This window comes from Cervus elaphus, chromosome 9 (assembly GCF_910594005.1).
Source record: "Cervus elaphus chromosome 9, mCerEla1.1, whole genome shotgun sequence".
Classification (NCBI taxonomy): Eukaryota; Metazoa; Chordata; class Mammalia; order Artiodactyla; family Cervidae; genus Cervus; species Cervus elaphus.
The window spans coordinates 61,553,280-61,569,354 of NC_057823.1; the positions used below are offsets into that span (position 1 = coordinate 61,553,280).

Consider the following 16,075-nt stretch of genomic DNA (forward strand, 5'->3'; position numbering starts at 1 on the left):
ATGTTAAATTGCATGGGAAATATTGTTGGAGGAATGATAAATCTCCTCAGGATATATTGTATGGTTGATGTTACTTATATAGATATCCTAAAAATTATGTGACATTCATGAAAATCTGATATGTCCTGGTAAAATGTTGTCAGTTATAATTTTAGTTATCATGTTAAAGTGTTACAAGTCACAGCAATGATCAGGCTACTTTGTTAATTACAATTAGATTTTAAACATGCCTTGTATGGTTTCACTCTCATGCCTTAAAAAGAAAAAATACTGCTAGTTCTTCAAGATTTATAAAAAAGACTTTTCTAAGATTAACCGAAAAATTTTGTTTGTTTGCTATCTGGTAAATTGGTAACAGACTGAAATTTAGCCTACTCTCTATGTTAAGAGAACAAAGTTTTCTTAGAATGAATATTCAATAACAGATTATGAATTTCTTTGCCTTTCAGTTATTTATATTTGTTTTTAAAATCTTTTGTTACTTTAGTAAAGCAAATAAGTGTTATTTAAGACTATGGTACATGTAGAAGCTCATTCTGCTTCTACCAAAAATAACCCCTCACTGTTAGACTTGTGCTATCCTAATGTCTTAAAACATGGCAACAGTCTACTTCTAAATTGGGTAATTAAAAATGGGTGAACAATAGCTGAAAATCAAAGAGTCGGAGCTATGGGAAATCCAAGACGGCCGCTTGGCTTTTCCCAGCTCCCTGACAAACCTCATTTTTATTTGATGGGTTAAAGCCTTCCTGGCTACAGGATTAATATATCCATAATTTTAAAAAAATCACTAAATGTTAAGTTTTGTAAATTGTTAAACTAAGTTTCTAATTTTGTTAATTAAGGTTTAGTGTTTACTAAGACTCACTTCTGAGATAGTTCCTTGTTATGTTATATTGCTAACAGATTTAATTAAGTTATTAAAAAAGACACTCTAAGTTTGTTTCTAAAGCTTATCTCAGTAATCTATTTTTGGATGAAGATCAGATGCCTCATGACCTGCAACCAGGATGTTCTGCGGGAACAACTCAACAAGCCTCCATACCCACATGGGGACAAAATGAGTTGCTTTGCCATCAAGCACAGAGAATAGCTTCTCTACAGGGATCTTCAGCCTCTCGTAAAAGGGTTTTTATTGCTATGCTTGCTTTACTTTCTTGCCAGCGGCAGTTGCATTAACCCGGCGGGTGCATACTGCATACTATGTCAAAGGGTGTCTCCTTGGCTTTGGCTGCTCGAGAGGTCATGGACAGAGGACTGGAGATGAAGGTGGTGCTCTGGAGGAAGCGGTGATGCATATCGGAACAGAACTGCAAGCCCTAAAAGTAAAATTAGCACTGTCCTGCCACGCAGACTACCGGTGGATTTGTGTAACACCCTTAAAGGTTAATGAGACTGATTACAATTGGGAAAAAATTAAAAATCATATTTCAGGGGTATAGAATAGCTCTAGCATAAGTTTAGATTTAGACAGATTGCATGGACAGATTTGAACAATCAAGCATTCCCGACTGGATTTTACTGCCGCTGGAGCTCCCAGTAATTTCTTTAAAGCCTTCTCCAACTTTATTTCTGCCAAACATATTTTGTCTACTGTTCTCAGTTACATTGCTGTAATAACACTGATTCTTGTTATTATTGTTATCCTCCCTTGTATCGTCAGAGCTCTTCGGCAGAGCACTCGGAAGCTTGCAGCTAAAATTCATCTGGCTGTTTTAAAAAATAAAAAAGGGGGAGCCATTTTTGGAGATGCCAGGAGCCATTATTGGAGATCCCACCCATGACGAGGTCATGAAAAAAATACCTGACACGCAAGGCCATTCAGGATCCCATCCATGACGAGGTCATGAGGAAAAGACCTGACACGCAAGGCCGTTCAGGATACAAGGGACCCTCCAGGTTGGCCCCGGCCTCTACCCCACCCTGTATCCTCCCCCTCTTTTCTTCCTCCATTTACCTCACAAGAAGCTGAAATGTCTCACAGAGGCTCCGCTTCGCCTCGCCGGACCCTCCAAGGTCGCTCAAACTCCCCCGTGCAACCCCGATGAAGGGAGAATACGAGGGCCAAGTTAGTCCTCACAGCACGCAGTGAGGACGACCACCACGAGGCACGGGCCTCCCTTATCTTATCTCGACACTCCGAGAGAGCTGCTCAACGAGATGCACCACCTCAGGGGGAACCCCAGGGACTCGCTGTGAACTGGAAGCCTCACCCGCTGAGTGAAAAAGGAGCGTTCCATGGGCACCGCAAGGGCAGGTGGGATGTTTACGCACGGACAGACTAGCATGGCGCGACGCCTCGCGAGACCCTCCGGGAAAGTGAGGCGAGACTGTCCTTGCTGCGTCTGAGCCACCGGCCCCGCCGATGCCCTGAGACAGGGGGCAGGAGACCCAGATGGGACGTGATTCACACAGCACCTGCCTTACACACACCACCAACAGGCAGGAAGAGGAGATGAGGGGCCCGGGCAAATGAGAAGAGTGGTCCTGTTGCCTTGAACTTCTGTTCCTTGCCAGGTGCTGCTTAAGCCTAGACAAGAAGAGCGCGACGTCACCACATCGATGCAGGTATTTTTCTTAAGTTCCCAAATGACTCTGATTTGAGTCAGTAAGAACCACATTATCTGCATAAGGTTTTCAAACTTTGATGAATCACCTGGGGCTATTGATAAACTGCCCTAGTGCCTTAGACGGTGAAGAATCTGCCTACCATGAAGGAGACCCTCTTTCCATCCCTGGGTCAGGGAGATTTTTCTGGAGAATGGAATGACTACCCACTCCGGTATTCTTGCCTGGAGAATCCCATGGACAGAGGAACTTGTCCGGCTACAGTCCCAAAGGGTCAGATGCGACTGAGCAAGTAACACTTATCAACACTCATTGATAAAATGCAGATTCTGCCTCACTAGTTGAAAGCTTGAGATTCTGCATTTCTAATATGCTCCCAAGTAATAATCCTGCAGGTCCTGGAATCACTTTCAGTGGCAGCCTGGTTCCCTACTCTAGGATAGAGTTTGAAAACTGGTATACCAGAGGCCACGGGCCATAAAAACCCACCATTTTTCTTTTCTTTTTTTTCCCTCTACACTGTGCACTTTTAAGATTTAAATTGCTCTATATCATTTAGAAATCAGGATGTTTTACATAACCCAGATGCTTGGCTTTGCTTTGAAAACTGGAAGAACTGTAGTCTGGGGCCTTCATGCTCATCTGGCAACAGTCAGCTGGTACTGAGTGGTTGCTGCCACCTCTAAGGAGCATTTGTTCTCTGGCCATCATGGTCCCCAGGAATGCCAGCTCACTTATTTACACCTAGTCCTGGCAAGCTTTGTGTGTCCATGAGAAGAGACAGTTGCCTAAGGACCGTGAGGGTCTGTGGCATAATCCCATCTTGAAGAAGGAAGTTCAGGATGGTGACCTCAATTTGGGGGAGAAGGCAGGGCGCACAGCTCTTAAAAAAACATGTGAGGTTTAGAGAAGAAAAATCACAGTTTTGTAGAATGTGATTTGTGGATCATCTGCATCAGAATTATTTAGGTGCTTGTTTTTTAAAAGACACCCAAAAACTTGGAGAAAAATATACAAGAGTATTTGCATGACTTGGGTAGCTAGCGATTTTCTAAACAGAGTGAGAAAGGTTGTTGGAATTGTTCAGTCGCTAAGCTGGGTCGGACTGTTTGTGACCCCATGGACTGCAGCACACTACACTTCCCTGACCTACATTATCTCCCGTGTATTGCCAGTTCATGTCCATTTAGTTGGTGATGCTTGCAACCATCTCATCCTCTGTTGCTCCCTTCTTTTCCTGACCTCATTCTTTCCCAGCATCAGGGTCTTTTCCAATGAGTTGGCTCTTCGCATCAGGTGGCCAAAGTATTGCAGCTTCATCTTCAGCATCAGTCCCTCCAAAGAATATTCAGGGTTTATTTCCTTTAGGATTCACTGGTTTGATCTCCTTGTGGCCCAAGGGACTCTCGAGTCTTATCCAAAAAAAGAGTCTTCTCCAGCACCATAGTTCAAAAGCATCAGTTCTTTGGCGCTCAGCCTTCTTTATGGTCCAACTCTCACACCCATACATGACTACCTGAAAAAACATAGCTTTGACTATATGGACCTTTGTCAGCAAAGTGATATCTCTGCTTTTAATATGCTGTCTAGGTCTATTATAGCTTTACTTCCAAGGAGCAAGTGTCTTTTAATTTCATGGCTGCAGTCACAGTCCGCAGTGATTTGGGAGCCCAAGAAAATAAAATCTGCTACTGTTTCCACTTTTTCCCCATCTATTTGCCATGAAGTGATGGGACTGGATACCATGATCTTAGTTTTTGTGAATGTTGAGTTTTAGGGCCAGCTTTTTCACTCTGGTCTTTCACCTTCATCAAGAGGCTCTTTAGTTCCTCTTCACATTCTGCCATTAGGGTGGTGTCATCTGCATATCTGAAGTTGTTGGTATTTCTACTGGTAGTCTTGATCCCAGCCTGTGCTTCATCTAGCCCAGTATTTCGAATGTACTCTGCATAGAAGTTAAATAAGCAGGGTGACAATATACAGCCTTGATGTACTCCTTTCCCAATTTTGAACCAGTCTGTTTTTCCATGTCCAATTTTAATTATTGCTTCTTGACCTGCATACAAGTTTCTCAGGAGGTAGGTCAGGTGGTCTGGTATTCCATCTCTTGAAGAATTTTCCACAGTTTGTTTGATCCACACAGTCAAAGACTCTAGCATAGTCAATGAAGCAGAAGTAGATGTTTTTCTGGAATTCTCTTGCTTTTTCTATGTTTCGACAGATATTGGCAATTTTGATCTCTGGTTCCTCTGCCTTTTCTAAATCCAGCTTGTACACCTGGAAGTTCTTGGTTCATGTACCATTGAAGCCTATCTTGAAGGTTTTTGAGCATTACCTTGCTAGCATGTGAAAGTGAAAGTGAAGCCACTCAGTCGTGTCCGACTCTTTTCAACCACATGGACTATACAGTCCATGGAATTCTCCAGGCCAAAATACTGGAGTGGGTACCCATTCCCTTCTCCAGGGGATCTTCCCAACCCAGGGATCAAACCCAGGTATCCCACATTGCAGGAGGATTCTTTACCAGCTGAGCCACCAGGGAGGCCCTGGTAAAATCAAGGAAGCATATGAAATCACATGGGAGGCATCTGGAATCAGCGTAACAGTTGAATATCCTTTGGCATTGCCTTTCTTTGCGGTTAGAATGAAAACTGACGTTTTCCAGTCCTGTGGCCATTGCTGAGTTTTTCAAATGTGCTGGCACATTGAGTGCAGCACTTTAACAGCATCATCTTTTAGGTTTTCAAATAGCTCACCTGGAATCAGTTAAAATCATTTAAATACTTTGATCCAGACATACTTGAAACAAACAATCCCTGGACTTTTCATTTGTGAATCAATAAATTACTTTCTGGAAGCTAGTTTTATTTTTATTATTGGTCAGAAAATTACTAACGCTTAGTTCAAAAAAACCTGCCAAACTGCTTTCCAAAGTTGCTGTACCTTTTGCATTCCCATCAGCTACACATGAAAGTTCCTGTTTCTCCACATCCACACCACTTTAGTATCAGTCTTCCTATTTGTAGTCATTCTAGTAGGTGTGTGGTTTTATCTCATTGTTTTAATTTACACTTTCCTAATAACTAATGAGGGATTCCCAGATGGCACTAGTGGTAAAGAATCTGCCTACCAATTCAGGAGATACAAGAGACTTGGGTTCACTCTTACACTGTTGGTGGGAATGCAAACTAGTACAGCCACTATGGAAAACAGTGTGGAGATTCCTTAAAAAACTGGAAATAGAACTGCCATATGACCCAGCAATACCACTTCTGGGCATACACACTGAGGAAACCAGATCTGAAAGAGACACATGCACCCCAATGTTCATCGCAGCACTGTTTATAATAGCCAGGACATGGAAGCAACCTAGATGCCCATCAGCAGATGAATGGATAAGGAAGCTGTGGTACATATACACCATGGAATTTTACTCAGCCGTCAAAAGGAATTCATTTGAACCAGTCCTAATGAGATGGATGAAACTGGAGCCCCTTATACAGAGTGAAGTAAGCCAGAAAGATAAAGAACATTACAGCATACTAACACATATATATGGAATTTAGAAAGATGGTAACGATAACCCTATATGCAAAACAGAAAAAGAGACACAGAAATACAGAACAGACTTTTGAACTCTGTGGGAGAAGGTGAGGGTGGGATGTTTCAAAAGAACAGCATGTATACTATCTATGGTGAAACAGATCACCAGCCCAGGTGGGATGCATGAGACAAGTGCTCCGGCCTGGTGCACTGGGAAGACCCAGAGGAATCGGGTGGAGAGGGAGGTGGGAGGGGGGCTCGGGATGGGGAATAAGTGTAAATCTATGGCTGATTCATATCAATGTATGACAAAACCCACTGAAATGTTGTGAAGTAATTAGCCTCCAACTAATAAAAAAATTTAAAAAAAAAAAAAAAAAGAGACTTGGGTTCAATTCCTGGGTTGGGAAGATTCCCTGGAGAAGAGAATGGCTTCTCATTTGCCAAGAGAGAACCCACTTGACAACCCACTCCAGTATTCTCACCTGTAAAATTCCATGGACAGGGAAGACTGGTGGGACTACAATCCATGGGTTTGCATGAGTCCGACATGACCGAGCATGGCTAATGATGCTGAGCATTTTTCACATGTATGATTTCCATCCTTATATTTTCTGAATGAAAGTATCTGAAAATTTTTATTGGATTGTTTAGCTTCTCATTACTGAGTTATAAGATTTTTCTTCTATTCTGGATACAAGTATTAGATATGTAATTTGCAAATATTATCTCTCAGTCTGTGGCTTCCTCTTTTCTTTGTTGGTAGATTTATATAGGTAGTAGAAAAGAGGGATTACTGGTAAAGAGATCAGCAGGACAGGAGCGAATGTTTGCATGTGCATGAGCTGACAAAGAACATACTGGAGAGGTCAGGATGATGGAGCTAAAATTGATAAATATGGTAGGGTCAGGATAAGGAGAACATTTTAAAGAAGTCAGAGGAATTTAGAATGGATATAGCAAGCAATATGGAGCTATGGAACATTCTTGAGCATGGGTTTGGCAAAGCAAAAGTGGAAATTCTACCTGGGATAGCACTGAAAGGACAGGAAGAGGCAAGAAAGAGAGGCAGGGAGGATAGCTGAAAACTGTATGACAATCCACAGTGTGAGTGTGAGAATGTGGACTGTGATCTTGGCAAATGAGAAGACAGGGAATAAAGTGACACTGTATTTTAAAGTTAGAAAAGAGACGGCATCTTGACATTTTAAATATGAGAGATAAAAATGAGGAGAGGCAATAATTACAGAAAATGAATATTTGAAGGAAATAGAGATCATTGAATTCCACTCCTAATTTTACTGTTGAGAATCTAAGGCCCAGAGGGAAGTAGTGATTTTACCAGAGTCATACAGAGTCAGATACCATCTAGATCATGGGTGTAGATCTTGCCGGTTCCACTATTTAAACCTAACTTCAGAACACTGAAGTCTAAGGTCTCCAACTCAGGAAATATTTCAGTCACAGAAACTTGCTGGAAATGAGAATATACTCCCACTTCTCTCTTAGTCTCTCTTTGGTCCCACTTATTCACCACCACTCCCAAATTCAAGAAGAAAACTAAACAGTAAAGATTTCCCTGCATGCTTTTTTTCTCCACCCACATTTCATTTCTTTGACTTGATAATCATACCACCAGCAGTTTTTATGATGTGAACCCACATTGTCCTTGTTGGGACAAATATCAAATTAGAATTACAGCTATGTTTATCTACATGAATGTATCTTAGATCACAGTTTAGTAGTGTTAGTTGTTTAGTCATGTCCGACTCTTTGTGACCCTGTGGATTGTAGCCCACCAGGCTCCTCTGTACGTGGGATTCTCCAGGCAAGAATACTGGAGTGGGTTGCCATTCCCTTTCTCCAGGGGATCTTCCCGACCAGGGGATCAAACCTGAGTCTTCTGCATTGCAGGCAGATTCTTTACCATCTGAGCCACCAGGGAAGCCCATCTTAGATCATAGTGTTGAATTATTAAAAAAAAAAAAAGGCTGCTGAATGATATCACTTTAAGTTTTAAAATCTTAACAATAAATTCTTTACAATGATTCAGTTCAGTTTACTTCAGTCGTTCAGTTGTGTCCAACTCTTTGCAACCCCATGGACTGCAGCACGCCAGGCCTCCCTGTCCATCACCAACTCCCGGAGTTTACCCAAGCTCATGTCCATCAAGTCGATGATGCCATCCAACCATCTCATCCTCTGTCATCCCCTTCTCCTCCTGCCCTCAATCTTTCCCAGCATCAGGGTCTTTTCCAACGAGTCAGCTCTTCACATCAGGTGGCCAAAGTATTAGAGTTTCAGCCTCAACATCAGTCCTTCTAATGAACACTCATGAGTATACAGATATGCAGTGAAGGCACAGAACCCCTGAATTCATGAATGTGATTAGTTTGGGGGAGAGAGAGTGAGGAGTAAGATTGGGAAAAACTACCAGGGGACCCTAACTGTATCTGTAATCTTTTATTTTTCCAAAAAGTAAAAGAAAGAAATAAAGAAGTTCTGAAGCTAATAGGACATAAAGTAGAAAGTTGCATATTGTTCTCATATTCTCAATTATCAGTATATTCAAAATGTCTCACAAGTTTGTTAAAGCTCAAATGTGAATCATGATTTACTGTTGTCAGCATTCATCCCTCCATCTCTTATAATTCTACTGATGATTCATATTTACCAAAAAAGGTTGAAAGGAAAGTTACAAACAACAGCAATCAATGCAGGCAAATGTATCTCTCCCACATCCTCTGTATAAGGGTATAAATCTGCCAGATCTCTTCAAGATAGTATTGAAAGATAAATCGGCAGTGCTAGAAGCTTTTAGACCAACAAATCTTGACATGACTTGCTCTGTGATCTTAACTAAGCAACTGTGGTTTAACAGTGGCAAGAATTTCCAGGAATCCAGAAGTCAGAAATAATGGCAGTTACCAGAAATGCACCCCCTGCCCATGTCCAAAGTAAGAAGTATCATGGGAACAAATGCTGCAGGCAGAGTCCGTGTGTGAGAATACAGCACACCTGGGGGGCATCAGGAACAGTGTTTTTCATTTTGTCACTCCACTGCAGACCAGCTGGGCAGCAGTCCAGGGCTTAGTGCTATCAGGCCTCCTTTCCTGCCTCCCTAACCCCTGAGGACTGTTGGTCCTCACTGTTTACTCCCACTGAAACAGACACAATGGCAGAAGCAGCCGAAGAAAGAGGAGCACCGACTCCTACTCCAGTGGAGTCAGGCTTAGGAGAAGGAATGTTACAGTGGTCCTTATTAGTTAACAACAAAACAGCCCACAATTATTGAGCGGCTATCAAAAGCCAGACCCTGCTAAATCCATGAGATGAATTATCTGATTTAATCTTCACAAAAGCTCTGTGTGACAGATACTATCATTATATTCACTTTAGAGACAGGAAAACTGAGGTTCAAAGAACACAAGAGACTTGCCAAACTCACATACTATTAAGTCACCCTAGGATGTGTCTCATACCTTGTTCCATTTCTCTAGGATAAATAGGGGAACCTAGAAGGGGATGTTTATAACAACTGACCTCAGACCTACAATGCCATATCATCCTCCCGAGGGAAAGGCCCTGACAAGTACAGAAAACTGGGGAGATGGCATGAAAGCCTCAATAGAAATAAATATCAGGCTGACTATTGGTGAAAAAGTGAATCCAGGATGCTAACCAATTGAACAGCAAAAATGTGGTGAAATAATGAGGTAATTGAGTGATAGTGTCATAAGAACTTTAAGATTGTTTTCTTCAGTGTTGGTTTGTTTCTTTCAATCTGCAGAATTCTTTACATGAAATCTTGTGCTAAACAACAGGATGTCAAACAGAAGCAGGGTTATTCAGGCTGGACCTGGGGGGTCAGGGACTAGGAGCAGAGCTCCTTGATTTACCTCCACAGGCTGAGTTTACAACCCCCTCATTTTATAGATGAGCAAAGGGAGACCTAAAGAGAGAGCATGATATGCCAGAGTCATAGAGATGTGATTAATGTGCCTTGTTTTTTTTTACTGTGTTTAATTAACTGTGTCAGGTTGTTTTAACTGTTTTTCGTGTAGACTTAATCCCTACCACAGCTCTATAAGGAAAGCATAATTATATCATAAAATCTGCAGGTGAGGAAACTGAAGCCAGAAAGGTTAATAAACAAATTGCTCAAAGCAAATCAAAGAACCAAGATCAAATCCAGATGAGACCTAACCTCAAAGACACAGCAATTAACTGTGAGGATGCCTGACTAAGAGGAGATAAACCAAGTCAGATCTAGAACATAGGTCCCTGCCTTACAGACCAGTGGTCCTTCATATTCTTGCAGCCCCCATGCAATGTCTGCTCCCATGGGGTACAAGGACAGCAGGATTTAGGGGGAGGGTCTGAAAAGTGTGTACATTTTAGAAATTTGGAGAAGCAAAATGTTTTCCAGCTAAAGGTCGTGCATTTAGTGCCAAGGGCATTATTTGGGGGATTTTTAGGTCTGGGGTAGTTTTAGTCTGGGAGCCTCTCCCTGCTGGAGATACCAAGGTGCCTAGACTAGAACTTCAAGCAGAGGAAGCAGAACATGGCTGCTTCAGATTTGCTTGAACCTCTGGTGCCTTCCACCTTATCGAGCCCAGGTCACAAAACTACAGGGGGAAGTTGTCTATCAGAGAGTAGAAAACCCTGGCTAGAGGTTCTCCTGGGCTCCCCCTCCAAGAAAACATGGTGGTGCTCCAGGAAGACATGGAATCCTAACAAGTGTTAGAAATAATTTCTTGGTGTAATGCTCATTTGTCTTCCAAGAGAGTCCTCCCGCAATCCACACTCTTCCCACAAAGCCACAGCTCATCCTGGTGAATGCCATACGTGAGACCACTGGGCCTCACCTTGGTTTCCCTCTGAAAAGAAGCAAGGAGCTTGCATTAGAGGAATAAGTGACCCCAGTCTGCCTGGGACTGTTTTGATTTTAGCACTGAATGCATCCTGGGAAAGCCCTGGGTCCCAGCAAAACTGGCAGGGTTGATCACCATATGTCAAGCCTCAGATGACTTGACAATTTCTTAGAGTAACAACTCTGAATGACCTCAGTTTGACGTACACACACACACACACACACACACACACACACACACTGTAGCAGGTAGGAGGCAGGAAACTGCCTGTTTTCCTCCAGTAACATTAACCCTGACAAAAATAGGGTTGAGTGACTAAGGCCAAGTTTATGACCACCGCTGGTCCCCAGAGGAACCAACTGCCTGAGCTTTCTTCCTGAACTGGGGCATCTTGGGAAAAAAGGAAGGAAGGGCTTAGTCACTCCCTGGGAGTGGCAGCCGAAAGCAGCCTTCTCTCCTCCTCCTAGAGTGAGCTCAAAGCCTCTTTCTTTAGGAAAAGTAGATGCTTCCCAGGTTTCACCCCCTTTTCACGATGTCAGAATGACAAATACTAAGTGAGGAAGAGGAAGGGAGGAGAAGACGCCAGAAAGTGCAACCATCTCCCCATCTTGAGAAGAGTAGCTCCACAACCCAGCAGATCCCTAAGCCTTCAGTGGACCCACCACCGCCTCAGGCATTCCACAGGCCGGGGTCCCCCTTCCCCCCAGGAAACTCACCTGGGCCCCAGGACAGACTTGGCTCCCCAGGGATGCAGAAGCAGCCACCCATGTGTGCACCATCCTCCCCAGGCCGAGGCCCCTGGGAACACCAGCCAGAGGAGCACTGGGAGGAGACAGCCTCCCAGCAGTGTCCCTCCTCCCGCCTCCTCCCTGGCACACGAGGGACCAAGTCCCGCTCACAGCACAATGTAGCCTTTGATATCCTGGCTGCGGCAGCAGGCCCGGGGAGGATGGGAGGGGCCGCCCAGCCCTCAGGACCCATAGTCCTTGCACTGTCGGGCCTCTGACTGGGGAGCAGAGCTCCTCCCTGCCTCTCCGCAGATTGCTTCATGCCTATCAGGCTGTGGCACATTCCACACATTCTAGGATTGAGATACACAGTTTGGTTCTTGTGCGGGTGGACGGTGTGGGGGAGTGGCACAGGAGGAGGAGGCAGAGAGCATCTCAGGAATCAAGGCTGCTTCTGTTCTTGCTCCCTCCCTGGCTGGCCTGGCCCACACGGATTCTCCTGCTGCTGGGAAAGCGCTCCCCACACAGTCTCTCTCTGCAAACACCCCACCTTAGCTATTTGGGTGAAGCTGGAGCTGCGGGTACGGCATTTCACCTCATCCCCAGCCCTGGCTGCCAAAATCAGAAGGTCAGAAGGAATCCAAGAATTTGCCCGATGTAGCCCAACATCTTACAGGTGAGAGGATGGAGGACCAAGTAAGTATGTTAAGGCTACAAATATGCACACAAAATGGGTCACACCAGACCAAACTCTTTTCCATCTTGTTTAAGGAGCAGTCAGTCCTAAAGGGAAGGATTGGGGCTGAAGCTCCAACACTTTGGCCACCTGATGCAAAGAGCCAACTCATTGTAAAAGACCCTGATGCTGGGAAAGATTGAGGGAAGAAGGAGAAGGCGGGTTATAGAGGATGAGATGGTTAGATAGCATCAACAACTCAATGGACATGAGTTTGAGCAAGCTCCCAGAGATGGTGAAGGACAGGAAACCTGGCATGCTGCAGTCCATGGCGTCACAAAGAGTTGGACACAACTTAACAACAAGAAGAAGCACAGCAGTAGGATGCAGTTGAGACAGTATGGCTGAATTTCAGAAAACCTCCCATGGCATCTCCTAAGAGAGATGGAGAAAATATGGCCATATGCCAGTAACATTAGACAGAGGCATGACTGATCCAGCAACCAAGCTGAAGGATCATAAGTTACTTATTGTTTCCTTAATGCCTAGAGCAGAGGTCACTCCTGAACGGTCCAAAGAGTGAGGAGGTGTAGCCTAGGGAAAGCAAGTAGTCCTGCTGTGCGGAGGTTGAGCTTGTAGCCAGTCGCACGACCACTTCAAGGAGGGAGGTGGCCTGTTCACTTTTATATTCTGAGAGGAGCACTGGGAATCCAATGTGAAGGAGCAACTAGGCATCAGTCTCACTGGAGTGATCGGGGGTGTCCATCACACACCCCAGCTCAGTCCCAGGTGACAGGTTCTCCACCATGTCTCCGAAGTCTGGCTTCAGTTTCAGTGCTGACCCATCTTGATTCCCAGTGACTGAATGTTCACTACGGGTTAGGCTCTCATCATACATTACTTAATTTAAGTCCCATAACAGCCTCATAATATTAGCATTATCATCTTTATTTTGTAAGTGAGGAAGCTAACACATGTATAGCTTGCTGAAGGCCCCATCATTTATGAATGTTAGGTTCAGGGCTTGAGCCAAATTTAGTTGATTCCACAGTCCAGGAGCTTTTCTTTTCTAATAGTCAGGGTCTTTCCATGAATACAATGAGGAAGGATTTGGTGATCTGATGCTGAGCCCTCTGGAGCTTAGCTGACCACTTAACAGAGGGCCCAGGAGAGGCCGCCTGGGGTGGGGCCAGGAATGCAGGGACACAGGGTTTCTCTGATCACAGAACTACCATGGAAGATGTTTTCTCTGCACAGATCAGTTTAAAGTATCCACTTCCCATAATGTGTCTCATATCTTTTCCCCTCACCAAAGCACAGTGTTTTATGTATGAATTCAGATGTTTTCTTGGGCCTAAGATAAAAGGGCAAGGATTTTTTTTTACAAAGCAACCACTCAGAACTTTGGGGGGTATGTGAGAACTGGTGAAGAGAAACCATGGTGTAATTTGCAAATGATGTTGAATGCTCAGACTTAGCATTTCTCCTTGACTTGGCTGAACACCATTTCTATACAGGTGCAATGATGGAGGTCAGAAATTATAAATGATCAAGAACAACCAATGGAAGGAACCCCAGGCCAGCTCAGAGAGGACAGCCTCAGGTGGTCTGTTGAGACACACATTCTGGCAAATCTGAACTAAATGGTCCATTTTGGAAAAAGTCATTGCTTCTCTTGAGATACAAGAAAGCAGTGTTCTTCTGCTTATGGGAAGCTCAGATGAATTAGCTAGAACAAAGAGCTTTCCAGACAGAGAGCAGCAGGTACAAAGGCCCTGAGGCTGGAACTTGCCTAGAAAGTTAAAGGAAAAGCGTGTGTGGTTGGAGTCTCATGAGGCAGGGAAGGCTGTAGAGATGAGGTCACTGAAGGCCAATTGTGTAGGACTTTGAAGGCCATCTAAAGACTTCAGCTTTTACATTGACAGAGATAGGAGCCAAGGGAGGACACTAAATAGAGGTGTCACATGACTGACTTGTGGTTATAAAGGGTCTCTCTGGTTGCTCCTTGGAAAATAGGCTATAGCTAGAATAGAAACCCACTCCAGTGTTCTTGCCTGGAGAATCCCAGGGACAGGGGAGCCTGGTGGGCTGCTGTCTCTGGGGTCGCACAGAGTCAGACACGACTGAAGTGACTTAGCAGCAGCAGCAACAGATTTCCAAGTATGCAACAATTGTAACATTCAGAAGAGAGATGATGATGGCTTGAACCAGGGTAATAGTAATGGACATTTATGAATGAAGACTATATTAGTCAAAGTTGTCTAAGAGAAGCAAATCCACTAGTATATGGATGTGTGTGTGTGTGTGTAAGGAAGAAGGCACTATCCAGTCCAAGGACAAGCCATTGCGAGGCTTCTGGCAATGAAGAACATGGCACAATGTTCCTCTGGTTTGTGACCAGACATTCTGATTTGTTATGAAAACCAGACACTCAGATTTTCAGGTATAGTTTCCAAATTTTTAAATGTTCACAAACTGATTCAGAACATTTTCCAAATCACTGCCTGGGCCAATACTTCAGGGCAGATAAACATGCCTATAGGTCACATCCAGCCTGAGGCTAGAGAGTTTGCTACATCAGATGAAAAATTAAATTTTCTCTTATAAAATTTACAGTCTAATTGGGTAATAAGATATGCATTTGGATACTAAAATTCACTGGAAGAACTGAAAGACCATCTTATAGGTAGAATTATGGCCCCCAAAAGTGATATATTGAAGCCTTAGCCCCCAATACATGAGAATGTGACTTTATTTGGAAATATGATTGTTGTAGATATAATTGTTTAGGTTCAAATAAGTTCATACTGGAGTAGGATAGGCCCCTAATCCAATATGACTGGTTACCTTCTTTAAAAAACAAACAAACAAAAACACTCTGTGAAGCGATACACAGACGGTAACAATGAACAGAGAAGTTAGCATTCTGCAGCTGCAGGCCAGGGGACACCAAGGATTGTCAGTAACCACCAGAAGCTAGGAAGAGGCAAGGAAGGATTCTCCCTGCAGGTTGCAGAGGGAGCATGACCATGCAAATGCCTTGATTTGGGGCCTCTAACCTCCAGAATTATGAGACATTAAGTTTCTGTTGTTTTAACCTGCTCAGTTTGTGGTACTTTGTGAGGGCAGCCCAAGGAAACAAATGCAGACTACATGAGAGATAACAACAGGCCACTTATTCAATCACATTATTCAGTGGACAGAAAATTATAGAGCATCCCACTAATCTAGGTTGTGATCTAAGTTGTAAGGATACAGCAGTGAACAGAACAGACAAACGACTCTCCCTTGTGTAGCATACATTATACTAAGGGAATAAAGACAAGAAACAGAATAAATAAGTAATTTATGCAGTGTGTTGGACAGTGGAAAGTGTTACAGGAAGAAAAAAAAAAGGAACCATCAGAGTAGAGGGGCTGCAATTTTCAAAAGGGTGGAGAAAGAAATGGTCACTAATGGCTAAGTCCCTACTCTGTTCACCTGAAACTATCACATTGTTTATTAATCGGCTATACCCCAATACAAAATAAAATGTTAAAAACATGTATCTAGTTTTAAAAAAAGGAGTGGTCACTGAGAAGGTGACAGCTGAGTGACTTGGGGGGTGGAGGAGATCATGGGCATCCAGGAGAAGAGCCTGCCAGGAAAAGGGAAGTGCCGGTGCAAAGGCCCTGAGGCAAGAGAGT

The 16,075-nt window shown here is 43.6% G+C and overlaps 1 protein-coding gene across 2 annotated transcripts in view; it reads right to left on the reverse strand.

Annotated features, from left to right (window-relative positions):
• Nucleotides 1-11,972, reverse strand: part of SH3TC2 (SH3 domain and tetratricopeptide repeats 2) — a 57,048-nt gene extending 45,076 nt beyond the window's left edge. Inside the window, exon 1 of one of the 2 annotated variants that reach the window (XM_043913225.1) lies at nucleotides 11,702-11,972. In XM_043913225.1, coding sequence (XP_043769160.1) covers nucleotides 11,702-11,966 — 265 coding nt within the window. In that variant the 5' untranslated portion in view covers nucleotides 11,967-11,972. Of the gene's footprint in view, nucleotides 1-1,957; nucleotides 2,502-11,701 lie in introns of those variants that run through there. The other variant, XM_043913226.1, reaches the window with a different exon arrangement.
• Between the last annotated feature and the right edge of the window lie 4,103 nt (nucleotides 11,973-16,075).